The sequence below is a fragment of the Nerophis ophidion genome, linkage group LG20, assembly GCF_033978795.1.
Source record: "Nerophis ophidion isolate RoL-2023_Sa linkage group LG20, RoL_Noph_v1.0, whole genome shotgun sequence".
NCBI lineage: Eukaryota > Metazoa > Chordata > Actinopteri > Syngnathiformes > Syngnathidae > Nerophis > Nerophis ophidion.
Window position 1 is genome coordinate 22,361,867 of NC_084630.1, and position 21,839 is coordinate 22,383,705.

The 21,839-nt window shown below is 39.2% G+C and overlaps 1 protein-coding gene across 2 annotated transcripts in view; it reads right to left on the reverse strand.

Moving 5' to 3' along the window:
- ctnna2 (catenin (cadherin-associated protein), alpha 2) overlaps positions 1 to 21,839 on the reverse strand; it is an 820,127-nt gene that overhangs the window by 296,382 nt on the left and 501,906 nt on the right. For both annotated transcript variants that reach the window (XM_061880696.1, XM_061880697.1), the window contains exon 8: positions 20,598 to 20,678. In XM_061880696.1, the coding sequence (XP_061736680.1) occupies positions 20,598 to 20,678 (81 nt within the window). The remainder of the gene's footprint in view (positions 1 to 20,597; positions 20,679 to 21,839) is intronic.

A 21,839-nucleotide genomic window follows, 5' to 3' on the forward strand; every position in this document is an offset into this window, starting at 1 on the left:
AATATACATATGCATTATACAGTCTGATGGCTGTCGGTATGAACGACCTCCTGTGTCGTTCCGTGTTGCATTTTGGGAGTATGAGCCTTCCACTGACCGTGTTCACTCTCTCTGCAAGGTCCGAGTGTAGTGGGTGGGAGGTGTTGTCCGTAATAGTGTGATAGTCCAGTCCATAGTGGATTTAACATAATAGTGTGAGAGTCCAGTCCATAGTGGATCTAATAATAATAGTGTGAGAGTCCAGTCCATAGTGGATCTAACATAATAGTGAGAGTCCAGTTCATAGTGGATCTAACATAATAGTGAGAGTCCAGTCCATAGTGGATCTAACATAATGGTGAGAGTCCAGTTCATAGTGGATCTAACATAATAGTGAGAGTCCAGTCCATAGTGGATCTAACATAATAGTGAGAGTCCAGTTCATGGTGGATCTAACATAATAGTGAGAGTCCAGTCCATAGTGGATCTAACATAATAGTGTCAGTCCAGTCCATAGTAGATCTAACATAATAGTGAGAGTCCAGTCCATAGTGGATCTAACATAATAGTGAGAGTCCAGTCCATAGTGGATCTAACATAATAGTGAGAGTCCAGTCCATAATGGATCTAACATAATAGTGAGGGTCCAGTTCATAGTGGATCTAACTTAAAAGTGAGAGTTCAATCCATAGTGGATCTAACATAATAGTGTGAGAGTCCATTCCATAGTGGATCTAGCATAATAGTGAGAGTCCAGTCCATAGTGGATCTAACATAATAGTGTGAGAGTCCAGTCCATAGTGGATATAACATAATAGTGAGAGTCCAGTCCATAGTGGATCTAACATAATAGTGTGAGAGTCGAGTCCACAATGGATCTAACATAATAGTGAGAGTCCAGTCCATAGTGGATCTAACATAGTAGTGTGAGAGTCCAGTCCATAGTGGAACAAACATAATAGTGAGAGTCCAGTCCATTGTGGATCCAACATAATAGTGTGAGAGTCCAGTCCATAGTGGATCTAACATAATAGTGAGAGTCCAGTCCATAGTGGATCTAACATAATAGTGAGAGTCCAGTCCATAGTGGATCTAACATAATAGTTAGAGTCCAGTCCATAGTGGATCTAACATAATAGTGAGATTCCAGTCCATAGTGGATCTAACATAATAGTGAGAGTCCAGTCCATAGTGGATCTAAAATAATAGTAAAAGTCCAGTCCATAGTGGATCTAACATAATAGAGTAAGAGTCCAGTCCATAGTGGATCTAACATAACAGAGTGAGAGTCCAGTCCATAGTGGATCTAACATAATAGTGAGAGTCCAGTCCATAGTGGATCTAACATAATAGTGAGAGTCCAGTCCATAGTGGATCCAACATAATAGTGCGAGTCCAGTCCATAGTGGATCCAACATAATAGTGAGAGTCCAGTCCATAGTGGATCCAACATAATAGTGTGAGAGTTGATTGTTTAAAATGAGAGGTTAGTTATGAAGTGCAACGTCAGCACTATTTATTTGTCCTGCAATTTCAAATGCACTTGTTTTAATAAAGTTTTAAAAGCATACAAAATCTGTGTAAATATATTAGTCCGTGGTAAAAAGGACTCAAAACTCAAAATGTAGGACTTGACTTATGACTTTCCAGTCTTGACTTTGGACTTGACTCGATACTTGAGGGCAAAGACTTGAGACTTACTTATGACTTGCAAAACAATGACTTGGTCCCACCTCTGGGCACAGGCATATACATCAAAGAAGTAATGGCGTCTCCAAGCAATCGAGGGCAATTAATGCGTTCCGTTTGTACTGGGAAGTCGGAATTGCCGAGTTCCTTGTCGAAATTCGAAATAGTGCTGCTAGGATCCTGATGAGAGTGCAGAAATACGATCACATCACACCGGTTCTCAAATCCCTTCATTGGCTTCCTGTTCCACTCAGGGTTGAATACAAAGTCTCCCTTCTAACCCACCAGTGCCTTCGTGGAAATGCCCCCCTCTACCTCAAAGAAATCCTCCACATGACACCTCCATGCTAACCTCCTCCAACCTCCGAGGACAAAGCTCCAAACTTTGGGAGATTGGGCTTTTTACTCCCAGTCTGTAAATCGATCTCCCTGACCACCTGAGGGCACCACAGACTGTGAATGTTTTTTTTTTTTTTTAAAGGCTTAAAAACTCTACCTTAAAAAAAATAAAAAAATAAAAAAGAAGAAGCCTGTTTTTGGATATATGTCTGTGAGTTCTAGCTATTAGGCTGTTCTAGTTTTTATTTTATTTTTTATTTATTTAGTTATTTATTTTTACTATGTATGTTACTTGTTGGGGGCAGCTATTTGTGGTTCTAGCGCTGTTGTTATGTTTTTTGGCTTTTTTTAAATGCACAAGAGCACTTTGAGGTTGTTTGCTCAATGTAAAGTGCTTTTACAAATAAAATCTGGTATTATTATTACATGTAGCTATTCTACGTAGCTTAAAGAAAATTCCCAGTAGCATGGCGGTAGCTTAGCTACATCTTAAAGAATTAACTTCTCCTGTATCTTAGCCACTTTCAGACCCATGTAGCTTGTAGCTTACATCATAGCTTACTTGTGATTTAGGGCTATATAAATATTGATTGATTGATTGATTGATTGATTGATTGACATCAAAGCTACAAAGAAAGAAAATGGAATGCAAATCCAGGCCAGAGAAAATACGGACAACATCGATGATGATTAGTTGGTGTTTGTATGATGAGTCACAATTGGCTAAGGTTAGGGCTAAACATGAAGGATTGGCCAATCAGAAGCAAGATAAGGCGGGTCAATGAAACTAGTAAAGCAAAATTATAATATGTACAAACAACCAACAACATCAGCGGAACTGTAGTTACTGACAGTGGTTTTCTGAAGTGTTCATTCTTTTTTGCCACTTGTGCCAGCTTTTTTTTAAACAAATTGCAGGCATCAATTTCCATATGAGCTAATATTTGCAAAAAACAAAGTTAATAGTTCGAACATGAAATATCTTGTCTTTGCAGTCTATTTAATTGAATATAAGTAGAAAAAGGATTTGCAAACCATTGTATTCTCTTTTTATTTACAATTTACACAAGGTGACCACTTCACTGCTTTTGTAAATGACAACACACTCTGAGTCCGCTAGGTGGTCATTTCCACCGGGGACCCCGCTGGGTCAGTCTGAATGAGTTAGCAGTGGGGTGAGAGTGGGTGTTGGACCGATGATGCACTCAGATGAACTGAAATCATGAGTTTGCTGTTACAACATAAGTCATTATCTGAGTCAATATGGTGAACATTTTGAGGAAATTGGCCCTGATGTAAGGGAGCATTTAGCCTGGAGCCAAACAAGTCTGAAACAGAGTTGAGGAGATGCAGCTGGGATATTTCAGACATTAGCAAACGACATGAGTTGTTAAGATACAAACCCTGTTTCCATATGAGTTGGGAAATTGTGTTAGATGTAAATATAAACGGAATACAATGATTTTCAAATCCTTTTCAACCCATATTCAGTTGAATATGCTACAAAGACAACATATTTGATGTTCAAACTCATAAACTTTATATACTTTTTTTGCAAATAATAATTAACTTAGAATTTCATGGCTGCAACACGTGCCAAAGTAGTTGGGAAAGGGCATGTTCACCACTGTGTTACATCACCTTTTCTTTTAACAACACTCAATAAACGTTTGGGAACTGAGGAAACTAATTGTTGAAGCTTTGAAATTGGAATTCTTTCCCATTCTTGTTTTATGTAGAGCTTCAGTCGTTCAACAGTCCGGGGTCTCCGCTGTCGTATTTTACGCTTCATAATGCGCCACACATTTTCCATGGGAGACAGGTCTGGACTGCAGGTAGGCCAGGAAATAACCCACACTTTTTTATACGAAGCCACGCTGTTGTAACACGTGGCTGGGCATTGTCTTACTGAAATAAGCAGGGGCTTCCATGAAAAAGACGGCGCTTAGATGTCAGCATATGTTGTTCCGAAACCTGTATGTACCTTTCAGCATTAATGGTGCCTTCACAGATGTGTAAGTTACTCATGCCTTGGGCACTAATGCACCCCCATACCATCACACATGCTGGCTTTTGAACTTTGCGTCAATAACAGTCTGGATGGGTCGCTTCCCCTTTGGTCCAGATGACACAATGTCGAATATTTCTAAAAACAATTTGAAATGTGGACTCGCAGACCACAGAACACTTTTCCACTTTGCATCAGTCCATCTTAGATGATCTCTGGCCCAGAGAAGCCAGCGGTGTTTCTGGATGTTGTTGATAAATGGCTTTCGCTGTGCATAGTAGAGCTTTAACTTGCACTTGCAAATGTAGCGACAAACTGTATTTAGTGACAGTGGTTTTCTGAAGTGTCCCTGAGTCCATGTGGAGATATCCTTTAGAGACTGATGTCAGTTTTTGATACAGTGCCGTCTGAGGGATCGAAAGTCACGGTCATGTGACGGCTGAGGGATCGAAGGGCTCGGTCATGTGACGGTTGGCTGGCATTGTGGCGATGGTTTTTTCTCTGGAATGATGCAGTCAGACTTGGACACAGCGTGAAGGTAAGAAATTAAGATTTAATTGCACTACAAAACAAACTAAGAACAGAAACACTTCCATAGGCAAAACAAACAGAACTAGCATGGGAGCTAAAAGAAACTAAAGGCGATAGCATATGAGCTAGGGAATAAACAACGGAATACTGTGGAACCAAACAAGTACAAAAAGTATTTTACCACAATCAGCAATCAGCGACGTCACCTGTCGCATGGAACAGAAACTAGAATGCGAGGCTGAGCAAACAGAAAAGGCAGGCTTAAATAAGGATGATAATCACGAGGCAGGTGTGCGTAAAAAACAAGATGCAGGTGACACTAGTGCGTAGCTATGGCAACGGAAACAAACAAGAAGTGCCACCAGGAACTAAGGAAGACAAAAACCAAACAGGATGTGACACAAAAACAGAACAAAACAAGAATATGACATGATCCGAGCAGCAGATCCTGACAGATCATTCAATGTTGGTTTCCGGCTATGCCGTTTACGTGGAGTGATTTCTCCAGAGTCTCTGAACGTTCTGATGATATTATGGAGCGTAGATGTTGAAATCCCTAAATTTCTTGCAATTGCACTTTGAGAAACGTTGTTCTTAAACTGTTTGACTATTTGCTCACGCAGTTGTGGACAAAGGGGTACTTCGCCCCATCCTTTCTTGTGAAACACTGAGCATTTTTTGGGAAGCTGTTTTTATAGCCAATCATGGCACCCACCTGTTCCCAATTAGCCTGCACACCTGTGGGATGTTCCAAATAAGTGTTTGATGAGCATTCCTCAACTTTATCAGTTTTTTTTTGCCACATAATAGTGAGAGTCCAGTCCATAGTGGATCTAACATAATAGTGAGAGTCCAGTCCATAGTGGATCCAACATAATATTGTGAGAAGTCCAGTCCATAGTGGATCTAACATAATAGTGAGAGTCCAGTCCATAGTGGATCTAACATTATAGTGAGAGTCTAGTCCACAGTGGAACTAACATAATAGTGAGAGTCTAGTCCATAGTGGATCTAACATAATAGTGTGAGAGTCCAGTCCATAGTGGATCTAACATAATAGTGAGAGTCCAGTCCATAGAGAATCTGGTTAATAGGGTGAGAGTCCAGACCATAGTGGATCTAACATAGTGTGATAGTCCAGTCCATAGTGGATCTAACAGAATAGTGTGAGCGTCCAGTCCATAGTGGATCTAACATAATAGTGAGAGTCCAGTTCATAGTGGATCTAACATAATAGTGAAAGTCCAGTCCATAGTGTATCTTACACAATAGTGAGAGTCCAGTTCATAGTGGATTTAACATAATAGTGAGAGTCCAGTCCATAGTGGATCTAACATAATAGTGAGACTCCAGTCCATAGTGGATCCAACATAATAATGAGAGTCCAGTCCATAGTGGATCTAACATAATAGTGAGAGTCCAGTCCATAGTGGATCTAACATAATAGTGAGAGTCCAGTCCATAGTGGATCTAACATAATAGTGTGAAAGTCCAGTCCATAGTGGATCTAACATAATAGTGACAGTCCAATCCATAGTGGATCCAACATAATAGTGAGAGTCCAGTCCATAGTGGATCTAACATAATAGTGAGAGTCCAGTCCATAGTGGATCTATCATAATAGTGAGAGTCCAGTCCATAGTGGATCTAACATAATAGTGAGAGTCCAGTCCATAGCGGATCTAACATTATAGTGAGAGTCCAGTCCATAGTGGATCTAACATAATAGTGAGAGTCCAGTCCATAGTGGATCTAACATAATAGTGAGAGTCCAGTCCATAGTGGATCTAATATTATAGTGAGAGTCCAGTCCATAGTGGATCTAACATAATAGTGAGAGTCCAGTCCATAGTGGATCTAACATAATAGTGAGAGTCCAGTCCATAGTGGATCTAACATTATAGTGAGAGTCCAGTCCATAGTCGATCTAACATAATAGTGAGAGTCCAGTCCATAGTGGATCTAACATAATAGTGAGTCCAGTCCATAGTGGATCCAACATAATAATGAGAGTCCAGTCCATAGTGGATCTAACACAATAGTGAGAGTCCAGTCCATAGTGGATCTAACATAATAGTGAGAGTCCAGTCCATAGTGGATCTAACATAGTAGTGAGAGTCCAGTCCATAGTGGATTTAACATAATAGTGAGAGTCCAGTCCATAGTGGATCCAACATAATAGTGTGAGAGTCCAGTCCATAGTGGATCTAACATAATAGTGTGGGAGTCCAGTCTATAGTGGATCTAACATGATAGTGAGAGTCCAGTCCATAGTGGATCTAACATAATAGTGAGAGTCCAGTCCATAGTGGATCTAACATAATAGTGAGTCCAGTCCATAGTGGATCTAACATAATAGTGAGAGTCTAGTCCATGGTGGATCTAACATAATAGTGAGAGTCCAGTCTATAGTGGATCCAACATAACAATGAGAGTCCAGTCCATAGTGGATCTACCATAATAGTGAGAGTCCAGTCCATAGTGGATCTAACATAATAGTGAGAGTCCAGTCCATAGTGGATCTAACATAATAGTGAGAGTCCAGTCCATAGTGGATCTAACATAATAGTGAGAGTCCAGTCCATAGTGGATCTAACATAATAGTGAGAGTCCAGTCCATAGCGGATGTAACATTATAGTGAGAGTCCAGTCCGTAGTGGATCTAACATAATAGTGAGAGTCCAGTCCATAGTGGATCTAACATAATAGTGAGAGTCCAGTCCATAGTGGATCTAATATAATAGTGAGAGTCCAGTCCATAGTGGATCTAACATAGTAGGGAGAGTCCAGTCCATAGTGGATCTAATATAATAATGAGAGTCCAGTCCATAGTGAATCTAGTTAATAGGATGAAAGTCCACTCCATAGTGGATCTAACATAATAGTGTGAGCGTCCAGTCCATAGTGGATCCAACATAATAGTGAGAGTCCAGTCCATAGTGGATCTAAAATAATAGTGTGAGAGTCCAGTCCATAGTGGATTTAACATAATAGTGTGAGAGTCCAGTCCATAGTGGATTTAACATAATAGCGAAAGTCCAGTCCATAGTTGATCTAACATAATAGTGAGCGTCCAGTCCATAGTGGATCCAAAATAATAGTGAGAGTCCAGTCCATAGTGGATCTAACATTATAGTGAGAGTCCAGTCCATAGTGGATCTAACATAATAGTGAGCGTCCAGTCCATAGTGGATCCAAAATAATAGTGAGAGTCCAGTCCATAGTGGATCTAACATTATAGTGAGAGTCCAGTCCATAGTGGATCTAACATAATAGTGAGAGTCCAGTCCATAGTGGATCTAACATAATAGTGAGAGTCCAGTCCATAGTGGATCTAACATAATAGTGAGAGTCCAGTCCATAGTGGATCTAACATAGTAGTGAGAGTCCAGTCCATAGTGGATTTAACATAATAGTGAGAGTCCAGTCCATTGGATCCAACATAATAGTGTGAGAGTCCAGTCCATAGTGGATCTAACATAATAGTGTGGGAGTCCAGTCTATAGTGGATCTAACATAATAGTGAGAGTCCAGTCCATAGTGGATCTAACATACTAGTGAGAGTCCAGTCCATAGTGGATCTAACATAATAGTGAGTCCAGTCCATAGTGGATCTAACATAATAGTGAGAGTCCAGTCCATAGTGGATCTAACATAATAGTGAGAGTCCAGTCCATAGTGGATCTAACATAATAGTGAGAGTCCAGTCCATAGTGGATCTAACATAATAGTGAGAGTCCAGTCCATAGCGGATGTAACATTATAGTGAGAGTCCAGTCCGTAGTGGATCTAACATAATAGTGAGAGTCCAGTCCATAGTGGATCTAACATAATAGTGAGAGTCCAGTCCATAGTGGATCTAATATAATAGTGAGAGTCCAGTCCATAGTGGATCTAACATAGTAGGGAGAGTCCAGTCCATAGTGGATCTAATATAATAATGAGAGTCCAGTCCATAGTGAATCTAGTTAATAGGATGAAAGTCCACTCCATAGTGGATCTAACATAATAGTGTGAGCGTCCAGTCCATAGTGGATCCAACATAATAGTGAGAGTCCAGTCCATAGTGGATCTAAAATAATAGTGTGAGAGTCCAGTCCATAGTGGATTTAACATAATAGTGTGAGAGTCCAGTCCATAGTGGATTTAACATAATAGCGAAAGTCCAGTCCATAGTTGATCTAACATAATAGTGAGCGTCCAGTCCATAGTGGATCCAAAATAATAGTGAGAGTCCAGTCCATAGTGGATCTAACATTATAGTGAGAGTCCAGTCCATAGTGGATCTAACATAATAGTGAGAGTCCAGTCCATAGTGGATCTAACATAATAGTGAGAGTCCAGTCCATATTGGATCCAACATAATAGTGAGAGTCCAGTCCATGGTGGATCTAACATAATAGTGAGAGTCCAGTCCATAGTGGATCTAACATTATAGTGAGAGTCCAGTCCATAGTGGATCTAACATCATAGTGAGAGTCCAGTCCATAGTGGATCTAACATAATAGTGAGAGTCCAGTCCATAGTGGATCTAACATAATAGTGAGAGTCCAGTCCATAGTGGATCTAACATAGTAGTGAGAGTCCAGTCCATAGTGGATTTAACATAATAGTGAGAGTCCAGTCCATTGGATCCAACATAATAGTGTGAGAGTCCAGTCCATAGTGGATCTAACATAATAGTGTGGGAGTCCAGTCTATAGTGGATCTAACATAATAGTGAGAGTCCAGTCCATAGTGGATCTAACATACTAGTGAGAGTCCAGTCCATAGTGGATCTAACATAATAGTGAGTCCAGTCCATAGTGGATCTAACATAATAGTGAGAGTCTAGTCCATGGTGGATCTAACATAATAGTGCGAGTCCAGTCTATAGTGGATCCAACATAACAATGAGAGTCCAGTCCATAGTGGATCTACCATAATAGTGAGACTCCAGTCCATAGTGGATCTAACATAATAGTGAGAGTCCAGTCGATAGTGGATCTAACATAATAGTGAGAGTCCAGTCCATAGTGGATCTAACATAATAGTGAGAGTCCAGTCCATAGTGGATCTAACATAATAGTGAGAGTCCAGTCCATAGTGGATCTAACATAATAGTGAGAGTCCAGTCCATAGTGGATCAAACATAATAGTGAGAGTCCAGTCCATAGCGGATCTAACATTATAGTGAGAGTCCAGTCCGTAGTGGATCTAACATAATAGTGAGAGTCCAGTCCATAGTGGATCTAACATAGTAGTGAGAGTCCAGTCCATAGTGGATCTAACATAATAATGAGAGTCCAGTCCATAGTGAATCTAGTTAATAGGATGAAAGTCCACTCCATAGCGGATCTAACATTATAGTGAGAGTCCAGTCCGTAGTGGATCTAACATAATAGTGAGAGTCCAGTCCATAGTGGATCAAACATAATAGTGAGAGTCCAGTCCATAGTGGATCTAACATAATAGTGAGCGTCCAGTCCATAGTGGATCCAACATAATAGTGAGAGTCCAGTCCATAGTGGATCCAACATAATAGTGAGAGTCCAGTCCATAGTGGATCTAACATTATAGTGAGAGTCCAGTCCATAGTGGATCTAACATAATAGTGAGAGTACAGTCCATAGTGGATCTAACACCAGTCCATATTGGATCTAACATAATAGTGAGAGTCCAGTCCATAGTGGATCAACATAATAGTGTGAGAGTCCAGTCCATAGTGGATCTAACATAATAGTGTGGGAGTCCAGCCTATAGTGGATCTAACATAATATTGAGAGTCCAGTCCATAGTGGATCTAACATAATAGTGAGAGTCCAGTCCATAGTGGATCTAACATAATAGTGAGTCCAGTCCATAGTGGATCCATCATAATAGTGAGAGTCTAGTCCATGGTGGATCTAACATAATAGTGAGAGTCCAGTCTATAGTGGATCTACCATAATAGTGAGGGTCCAGTCCATAGTGGATCTAACATAATAGTGAGAGTCCAGTCCATAGTGGATCTAACATTATCGTGAGAGTCCAGTCCATAGTGGATCTAACATAATAGTGAGAGTCCAGTCCATAGTGCATCTAACATAATAGTGAGAGTCCAGTCCATAGTGGATCTAACATAATAGTGAGAATCCAGTCCATAGTGGATCTAACATAACAGTGAGAGTCCAGTCCATGGTGGATCTAACATAATAGTGAGAGTGTAGTCCGTAGTGGATCTAACATAATAGTGTGAGAGTCCAGTCCATAGTGGATCTAACATAATAGTGAGAGTCCAGTCCATAGTGGATCTAATATAATAGTGAGAGTCCAGTCCATAGTGGATCTAACATAGTAGTGAGAGTCCAGTCCATAGTGGATCTAATATAATAATGAGAGTCCAGTCCATAGTGAATCTAGTTAATAGGATGAAAGTCCACTCCATAGTGGATCTAACATAAGAGTGTGAGAGTCCAGTCCATAGTGGATCTAACATAATAGTGAGAGTCCAGTCCATATTGGATCTAACATAATAGTGAGAGTCCAGTCCATAGTGGATCTAACATAATAGTGAGAGTCCAGTCCATAGTGGATCTAACATTATAGTGAGAGTCCAGTCCATAGTGGATCTAACATCATAGTGAGAGTCCAGTCCATAGTGGATCTAACATAAGAGTGAGAGTCCAGTCCATAGTGGATCTAACATAGTAGTGAGAGTCCAGTCCATAGTGGATTTAACATAATAGTGAGAGTCCAGTCCATAGTGGATCCAACATAATAGTGTGAGAGTCCAGTCCATAGTGGATCTAACATAATAGTGTGGGAGTCCAGTCTATAGTGGATCTAACATAATAGTGAGAGTCCAGTCCATAGTGGATCTAACATAATAGTGAGAGTCCAGTCCATAGTGGATCTAACATAATAGTGAGTCCAGTCCATAGTGGATCTAACATTATCGTGAGAGTCCAGTCCATAGTGGATCTAACATAATAGTGAGAGTCCAATCCATAGTGGATCTAACATAATAGTGAGAGTCCAGTCCATAGTGGATCTAACATAATAGTGAGAGTCCAGTCCATAGTGGATCTAACATAATAGTGAGTCCAGTCCATAGTGGATCTAACATTATCGTGAGAGTCTAGTCCATGGTGGATCTAACATAATAGTGAGAGTCCAGTCTATAGTGGATCCAACATAACAATGAGAGTCCAGTCCATAGTGGATCTACCATAATAGTGAGAGTCCAGTCCATAGTGGATCTAACATAATAGTGAGAGTCCAGTCCATAGTGGATCTAACATTATCGTGAGAGTCCAGTCCATAGTGGATCTAACATAATAGTGAGAGTCCAGTCCATAGTGGATCTAACATAATAGTGAGAGTCCAGTCCATAGTGGATCTAACATAATAGTGAGAGTCCAGTCCATAGTGGATCTAACATAATAGTGAGAGTCCAGTCCATAGCAGATCTAACATTATAGTGAGAGTCCAGTCCGTAGTGGATCTAACATAATAGTGAGAGTCCAGTCCATAGTGGATCTAACATAATAGTGAGAGTCCAGTCCATAGTGGATCTAACATAATAGTGAGAGTCCAGTCCATAGTGGATCTAACATAATAGTGAGAGTCCAGTCCATAGTGGATCTAACATAATAGTGAGAGTCCAGTCCATAGTGGATCTAACATAATAGTGAGAGTCCAGTCCATAGTGGATCTAACATAATAGTGAGAGTCCAGTCCATAGCGGATCTAACATTATAGTGAGAGTCCAGTCCGTAGTGGATCTAACATAATAGTGAGAGTCCAGTCCATAGTGGATCTAACATAATAGTGAGAGTCCAGTCCATAGTAGATCTAATATAATAGTGAGAGTCCAGTCCATAGTGAATCTAGTTAATAGGATGAAAGTCCACTCCATAGTGGATCTAACATAATAGTGTGAGCGTCCAGTCCATAGTGGATCCAACATAATAGTGAGAGTCCAGTCCATAGTGGATCTTACATAATAGTGAGAGTCCAGTTCATAGTGGATCCAACATAATAGTGAGAGTCCCGTCCATAGTGGATCCAACATAATAATGAGAGTCCAGTCCATAGTGAATCTAGTTAATAGGATGAGAGTCCACTCCATAGTGGATCTAACATAGTGTGATAGTCCAGTCCGTAGTGGATCTAACATAATAGTGTGAGCATCCAGTCCATAGTGGATCTAACATAATAGTGAGAGTCCAGTCCATAGTGGATCCAACATAATAGTGAGAGTCCAGTCCATAGTGGATCTAACATAATAATGATAGTCCAGTCCATAGTGGATCTAACATAATAGTGTGAGAGTCCAGTCCATAGTGGATTTAACATAATAGTGAGAGTCCAGTCCATAGTGGATCTAACATAATAGTGAGAGTCCAGTCCATAGTGGATCCAACATAATAGTGAGAGTCCAGTCCATAGTGGTTTTAACATAATAGCGAGAGTCCAGTCTATAGTTGATCTAACATAATAGTGAGAGTCCAGTCCATAGTGGATCAAACATAATAGTGAGAGTCCAGTCCATAGTGGATCTAACATAATAGTGAGAGTCTAGTCCATAGTGGATCTAACATAATATTGTGAGAGTCCAGTCCATAGTGGATCTAACATAATAGTGAGAGTCCAGTCCATAGTGGATCTAACATAATAGTGAGAGTCTCGTCCATAGTGGATCTAACATAATAGTGTGAGAGTCCAGTCCATAGTGGATTTAACATAATAGTGAGAGTCCAGTCCATAGTTGATCTAACATAATAGTGAGAGTCCAGTCCATAGTGGATCTAACATAATAGTGAGAGTCCAGTCCATAGTGGATCCAACATAATAGTGAGAGTCCAGTCCATAGTTGTTTTAACATAATAGTGAGAGTCCAGTCCATAGTGGATCCAACATAATAGTGAGAGTCCAGTCCATAGTGGATCAAACATAATAGTGAGAGTCCAGTCCATAGTGGATCTAACATAATAGTGAGAGTCTAGTCCATAGTGGATCTAACATAATAGTGTGAGAGTCCAGTCCATAGTGGATCTAACATAATATTGTGAGAGTCCAGCCCATGGTGGATCTAACATAATAGTGAGAGTGTAGTCCATAGAAGATCTAACATAATAGTGTGAGAGTCCAGTCCATAGTGGATCTAACATAATAGTGAGAGTCCAGTCCATAGTGGATCTAACATAATAGTGAGAGTACAGTCCATAGTGGATCTAACATAATAGTGAGAGTCTAGTCCATAGAGGATCTAACATAATAGTGTATGTCTAGTATGTTCACTATTTTATTTAAGGACTAAATGACAATAATAAACATATGTTTCATGTATTCCAAGATTTTCTTGTCCAAATAAAGCCAATAATGCCACTTTTTGTGCTGCCCTTTATTTAGAAGAATATTAAAATACATGTTGGTACCGGTACCAACAACATATTGGTACCAGGACCACGTATTAGGCATGACAGGTGCACATCTCTGCCAGCCGTCTTCACTTTCCTTTCCCAAAGACAGTCGGTCAGTTGCCATGGTCAGCTCAATAATTGGTTCCTGGCGGTCCAGGTGTGCAAAGAGGCATGCAGCTTGATGGAAGGTTGGATGGCAGCACATTAGTGCTTTAAAGCCAGCGTGTGTGCTGGCACACATCCTGTCAAGGCTACTCTGGAGTTGATAGAAGTTTCAAATGAAGACCCCATCCAGCCTGGGGAGCGGGGAGTTATTGTCTCCCATCTGCAATAATTCCCTGCTCTTCAAAAGTTGGGCGAGGACAAGGTCACGGGTAGACTCGCATGACACCCACGTTTCAAGTGCTTTTTTTTCTCCTTCCACAGGAGCGAAGAATGTTTAAAAATGACATTTCCTTCAAAAACGATACAACCTTCTCTAAAAGCATTTTTTTTCCCCGAGTATGAAATCCAGAGTGCTCAGCTCTTTTCTGCTTTATGTGTGGTGCGGTATCAAAGAGTGACTCATGCAGTCATCCTTTCCTCGTGTCAAAACAGCCCTTTCATTTTGCCTCACTTTCTTAATTCATCTTGATAAAACTTTCTTATTTTTTCCTTGTTCTGAAGTGAGGGCGGGAACAGAAGTGGAAGTAAAGTAGAGTTCAACATGAAATATGTACACTTGCCAGTTTCCACAGCATCTCTGGCATAGGACATTGGTCAAATAATATTGAATATTCTTATTTATGAACAAACCCTGTTTCTATATGAGTTGGGAAATTGTGTTAGATGTAAATAAAAACAGAATACAATGATTTGCAAATCATTTTCAACCCATATTCAGTTGAATATGCTACAAAGACAACATATTTGATGTTCAAACTCATAAACACTTTTTTTTCTTCAAAAAATCATTAACTTTACAATTTGATGCCAGCAACACGTGACAAAGAAGTTGGGAAAGGTGGCAATAAATACTGATAAAGTTGAGGAATGCTCATCAAACACTAATTTGGAACATCCCACAGGTGTGCAGGCTAATTGGGAACAGGTGGGTGCCATGATTGGCTATAAAAACAGCTTCCCAAAAAATGCTCAGTCTTTCACAAGAAAGGATGGGGCGAGGTACACCCCTTTGTCCACAACTGCGTGAGCAAATAGTCAAACAGTTTAAGAACAACGTTTCTCAAAGTGCAATTGCAAGAAATTTAGGGATTTCAACATCTACGCTCCATAATATCATCAAAAGGTTCAGAGAATCTGGAGAAATCACTCCACGTAAGCGGCATGGCCGGAAACCAACATTGAATGACCGTGACCTTTAATCCCTCAGACGGCACTGTATCGAAAACGAACATCAATCTCTAAAGGATATCACCACATGAACACTTCAGAAAACCACTGTCATTAAATACAGTTGGTCGCTACATCTGTAAGTGCAAGTTAAAGCTGTACTATGCAAAATGAAAGCGATTTATCAACAACATCCAGAAACGCCGCCGGCGTCTCTGGGCCGGAGATCATCTAAGATGGACTGATGCAAAGTGGAAAAGTGTTCTGTGGTCCACCGAGTCCACATTTCAAATTGTTTTTGGAAATATTCAACATCATTTCATCCAGACCAAAGGGGAAGCAAACCATCCAGACTGTTATCGACGCAAAGTTCAAAAGCCAGCATGTGTGATGGTATGGGGGTGCATTAGTGTCCAAGGCATGGGTAACTTACACATCTGTGAAGGCACCATTAATGCTGAAAGGTACATACAGGTTTTGGAACAACATATGCTGCCATCTATGTGCCGTATTTTTCATGGACGCCCCTGCTTATTTCAGCAAGACAATGCCAAGCCACATTCAGCACGTGTTACAACAGCTTGGCCTTGTAAAAAACAGGTGCGGGTATTTTCCTGACCCGCCTGCAGTCCAGACCTGTCTCCCATGGAAAATGTGTGGCGCATTATGAAGCGTAAAATACGACAGCGGAGACCCCGGACAGTTGAACGACAGTTCCCAAATGTTTATTGAGTGTCGTTAAAAGAAAAGGTGATGTAACACAGTGGTGAACATGCCCTTTCCCATCTACTTTTGCACGTGTTGCAGCCATGACATTCTAAGTTAATTATTATTTGCAAAACATTTATGAGTTTGAACATCAAATATGTTGTCTTTGTAGCATATTCAACTGAATATGGGTTGAAAAGGATTTTCAAATCATTGTATTCTGTTTATATTTACATCTAACACAATTTCCCAACTAATGGAAACGGGGTTTGTAATTACACATCTATTTAACAATACCACCTTAACATTTGACAAGCAAACAATGACACAAGGCGACTCGTTAGGAATATGGGTATTATCTTTCATCCAACTGTCTCCTTTGAGTCACACATTAAGAGAGTTACCAGAACTGCCTTCTTTCATCTCCGTTATATCGCTAAAAATCGCTGAGATCATTATTCAATAGGGGTGTAACGGTACACAAAAATTTTAGTTTTGTACGTACCTCGGTTCAGAGGTGACGGTTGGGTTTATTTTCAGTACAGTAAGAAAACAACAAAATATACAAATTATGAGTTTGAACATGAAATATGTTGTCTTTGTAGCATATTCAACTGAATATGGGTTGAAAATAATGTGCAAATCATTGTATTCTGTTTATATTTACATCTAACACAATTTCACAACTCATATGGAAACGGGGTTTGTATTACTCTGAGTAGTTAAAACAAATTTACATTATTGCAATCAGTTGATACAATTATAAAAAAAAATTTTTTTTTTTTAATCTACTACTCTTTTAGCATGTCAGCAGACTGGGGTAGATCCTGCTGAAATCCTATGTATTGAATGAATACAGAACCCTTTTGAATCGGAAAAATATAATTTTTGAATCGAGAATCGAATCGAAAAAAATCGATATATTATCAAATCGTGACCCCAAGAATCGATATTGAATCGAATCAAGGGACACCCAAAGATTCACAGCCCTATATATATATATATATATATATATATATATATATATAATATATATATATATATATACATATATATATATATATATATATATATATATATATATATATATATATATATATATTAAACAAACATAATAAGAGGGTAATAGATCAACAATTAAGTCATTATCAAAATAAGTCAACATCAACGGTTAGCTCAACTTTAAACACACGTACCCACACAAAAACGTTGCTACAATCATTTAGTATATTAAAAAATTATTAAAGAGTAAAATGTTAAGTATTTATGTATATATATATACATTATAATGTCTTCAAGGTCTGCATTATTTTACTAAAATAGGGGCTTTTTTCAAAGTTAGTACCAACTATTCATGTTTGCATTTTGTATGTGGAACTTTGCTTCACTATGCAAAAGTTCCTATCGACAACCTATGTCCAAGAACCAATTAGGTTTGTAAATCGAGGTTCCACTGATATGTCTATAAAATGCACAACATTATATCCTTATCAATGTTTAAAGAAACCAAAAATATTTACATAAATACATATAAATAAACGTACAACATATAATGTTATCATGATTGTTTTAATATTCATCAATCTTCCTGAAGTTTTAAAAAAAACAACATTTTTTCCGTCAACTTTTTTTTTAAAGATTTGAACTGCTTGATACTGACAAATAATAAAAGAACACAATGAACAATAATACATTCAAATAGTTCTGCAACATTAACTGAGTGCATAAAAGACTGGATAGGACCCAGAGTATGTCCATGAATAAATACCCTCAACTGCTAATAAAGTCATTTCTAGTGGCAATATTTACTCTCACTACCTCACTGTCAGTCCAGTAACCCTCTGGGGAATTATCTTCATTAAAAACCTTCTTTGGGATGAGTGAACATACCTTCTGGAATTATTTTACATTTTTTTCCACTACAAACTTTAGTTCTAAACAAGTTTTTTTGTTTTTTTCGATTTGACTCCTTTGAAGGCTTTTTTATGAGATAATGTCGCAGGTGTAAATGAGTAAAATGACTTATTAAAGTCAGTAAAATATGTACAAATGTAACATGACAAAAGCCCTCTTCAAAAAAGTGATGTATAAAAGTAGAATGATGGCCAAAAGTAGAGGAAAAAGTCACTGAAAGGACAAAAAACGTCAGGCTGTGTCTCAAATACAAAATACTTGTCTATTACTTCAATGGCTTCTTTTCAAATTCATTTTAGCAAAATAATAATCTGGTCAGCGCTCCTAAAAAATACCACAAAGCCATTTTTAAACAAGAGAAAAAATCATTTTAGATAACAAATATTGTACGTAAAAGAACACAGATGTCATTTTTAAACAAGAAAATATCATTTTAGATAATAAATATTGTACGTAAAATAACACAATACAATGCACTGCAAACAGCTACAGTGGCTTTAAGATGTGGTACAGCATTTACTACTGTATCTTATTCCAGCGGCTTTTCCGTCAAACACACCATCAGCAGCCTTTTTTTTCTTTTTTTTTAACTTTCCATTCAACCCCGTTCACTTTAGCACTATCTTGTTTAGCTCAATCATTAGGAACAAATGTCCCTTTGGAACAGAGGACTCTATTGTATTTTTAAGGTTTTATTATTATTATTATTCTTTATTATTCGGCCGCCTATTTGAGCTGTAATTTGACCCTCTTAATATGCTTCAAAACTCACCATATTTGACACACACACCAGGACTGGTAAAAATTGCCATCTAATAAAAAAAACAAACTCCAAAACTCAAAATTGCGCTCTAGCGCCACCTAGGAAAAAACACAGACAAAACTGCTTGTAACTTCCGTTAGGAATGTCGTAGAGACGTGAAACAAAAACATCTATGTGGGTCTGACTTAGACCTAGATTTCATACACTTACATGGCAAAAACCCCTTCAAAACAAAAGTTTTCTAAAATATGTCATTTTTGCCTCTTTGAGCTGTAATTTGACCCGCTTAAAATGCTTCAAAACTCACCAAACTGGACACACACATCAGGACTGGTGAAAACTGCGATCTAATAAAAAACCCAAACCCAAAAACTCAAAAATGCGCTCTAGCGCCCCCTAAGAATAAAACAGCCAAAATTGCTCTAGGGAAGAAAACACAGACAAAACTGCTTGTAACTTCCAGTAGGAATGTCTTAGAAACCTCTATGTAGGTCTCACTTAGACCTACATTTCATTTATTGACATCCTTCAGCAAAAATCAACAGGAAGTTGGCAATTACCCCTTCAAAACAAAAGTTTGGAAAAACCTGTCACTTTTTTTCAAACATTATCTCCTCTGATCTAATATAAACTTACCTCATGTGTTGTCTTCATTTTGACACTTATATAATACTTTTAAAGTCATTTTGATTGTAGGCTAATATAAATAATACAGTCACTTACATCATGTGTTGTCTTCATTATAACACTTATTTAATACATACTTTTAGAGTCATTTTGATAGTAGGCTAATATAGCAAATATAGACACTTACATCATGTGTTGTCTTCATTATAACACTTATTCTGATATAAGAATTTTAAAATCATTTTGATAGTAGGCTAACATAGCAAATAAAGACACTTACATCATGTGTTGTCTTCATTATAACACTTATATAAGACTTTTAAAGTAATTTTGATAGTAGGCTAATATAGCTAATATAGACACTTACATCATGTGTTGTCTTCATTATAACACTAATATACGACTTTTAAAGTCATTATGACAGTAGGCTAATATAGACAATATAGACACTTATATAAGTGTTATAATGAAGACAACACGATGTAACACTTTTAAAGTAATTTTGATAGTAGGCTAATAAAGCTAATATAGACACTTACGTCATGTGTTGCCTTCACTATAACACTTATATAAAACTTTTAAAGTCATTTTGATAGTAGGCTAATATAACTAATATAGGCACTTATATCATGTGTTGTGTTCATTATAACACTTATATAAGACTTTTAAAACTAATTCTGATAGTAGGCTAATATAGCAAATATAGACACTTACATCATGTGTTGTCTTCATTATAATACTTACATAAGACTTTTAAAGTCATTTTGATAGTAGGCTAATATAGCTAATATAGACACTTACATCATGTGTTGTCTTTATTATACCATTTATATAAGACTTGTAAAGTCATTTTGATAGTAGGCTAATATAGACACTTACATCATGTGTTGTCTTCATTATAACACTAATATACGACTTTTAAAGTCATTATGATAGTAGGCTAATATAGACACTTACATCATGTGTTGTCTTCATTATAACACTTATATAAGACTTTTAAAGTCATTGTGATAGTAGGCTAATATAGCTTATATAGACACTTACATCATGTGTTGTCTTCATTATAACACTTATATAAGACTTTTAAAGTCATTTTGATGGTAGGCTAATATAGCTAATATAGACATTTACATCATGTGTTGTCTTCATTATCAGAATTATATTAGACTTTCAATGTTTTGCAGCTCCAGACTAATCACTTTTTTTGTATTCATGGTCCAAGATGGCTTTTTCAACATTTTCAACAAAACGCCGCAGTGGGAGTGGCTAACCTTTGCTGACACATCCAACTAGGCCGACATTGCAGGTGAACACCGCTTACCTGTCGACGCAGGTCCCGGGTCTTCTTGGTCATCTTGTCTATGGCCGAGTTCAGAGGGTCTCCTTTCTCCTTCCTGCCGGTCTGCGGGATAAAAAACAAGACAAGGAACAGTTTTATTACTGTCGGGGCTTCAGTCAAGGGAACAGCGCGGTGCGTTGGCAAACACTTTTCATCAAAGACGCCGATTGTCAGTGCGCCGTGACACGCCAATCGCTTTTTTCCCCCCAGGTTACCTAGCAACTGTACATGTCTGGCAGCTGCCAGTTCCCCCGTGGATCGACTCCTTGCACTGACAATTGTTGCTCCTGGTTTCGAGACAGAGTCGTGCGCCTGGAACTATCGCGGCAAATAGGAACGAGGAGATTCGTCGACCGCAATTAAAGCACAAGGTCTCAGAGAAATGGCAAGTTGTACGACAACACAACTAGGATCCCAGACCACCATGCTTCCTGAAATATCATTGTCCTGCTTCTAAAGGGCAGCACGGTGGAACAGGGGTTAGTGCAAGTGCCTCACAGTACGAAGGTCTGGGTTCAATCCGGATCTTTCTGTGTGGAGTTTGCATATCCTCCAAATGACTGTCTGGGTTCTACGCTGGCTTCCTCCCACCTCCAAAGACATGCACCTGCGGATAGGCCCCTCCCACCTCCAAAGACATGCACCTGGGGATAGGCCCCTCCCACCTCCAAAGACATGCACCTGGGGATAGGCCCCTCCCACCTCCAAAGACATGCACCTGGGGATAGGCTCCTCCCACCTCCAAAGACACGCACCTGGGTATAGGCCCCTCCCACCTCCAAAGACAGGCACCTGGGTATAGGCCCCTCCCACCTCCAAAGACACACACCTGGGGATAGGCTCCTCCCACCTCCAAAGACATGCACCTGGGGATATGCCCCTCCCACCTCCAAAGACATGCACCTGATGATAGGCCCTCCCACCTCCAAAGACACGCACCTGGGGATAGGCCCCTCCCATCTCCAAAGACATGCACCTGGGGATAGGCCCCTCCAACGATATGCACCTGGGGATAGGCTCCTCCCACCTCCAAAGACATGCACCTGGGGATAGGTCCCTCCCACCTCCAAAGACATGCACCTGATGATAGGCCCCTCCCATCTCCAAAGACATGCACCTGGGGATAGGCCTCTCCCACCTCCAAAGACATGCACCTGTGGATAGGCCCCTCCCACCTCCAAAGACATGTACCTGATGATAGGCCCCTCCCACCTCCAAAGACAG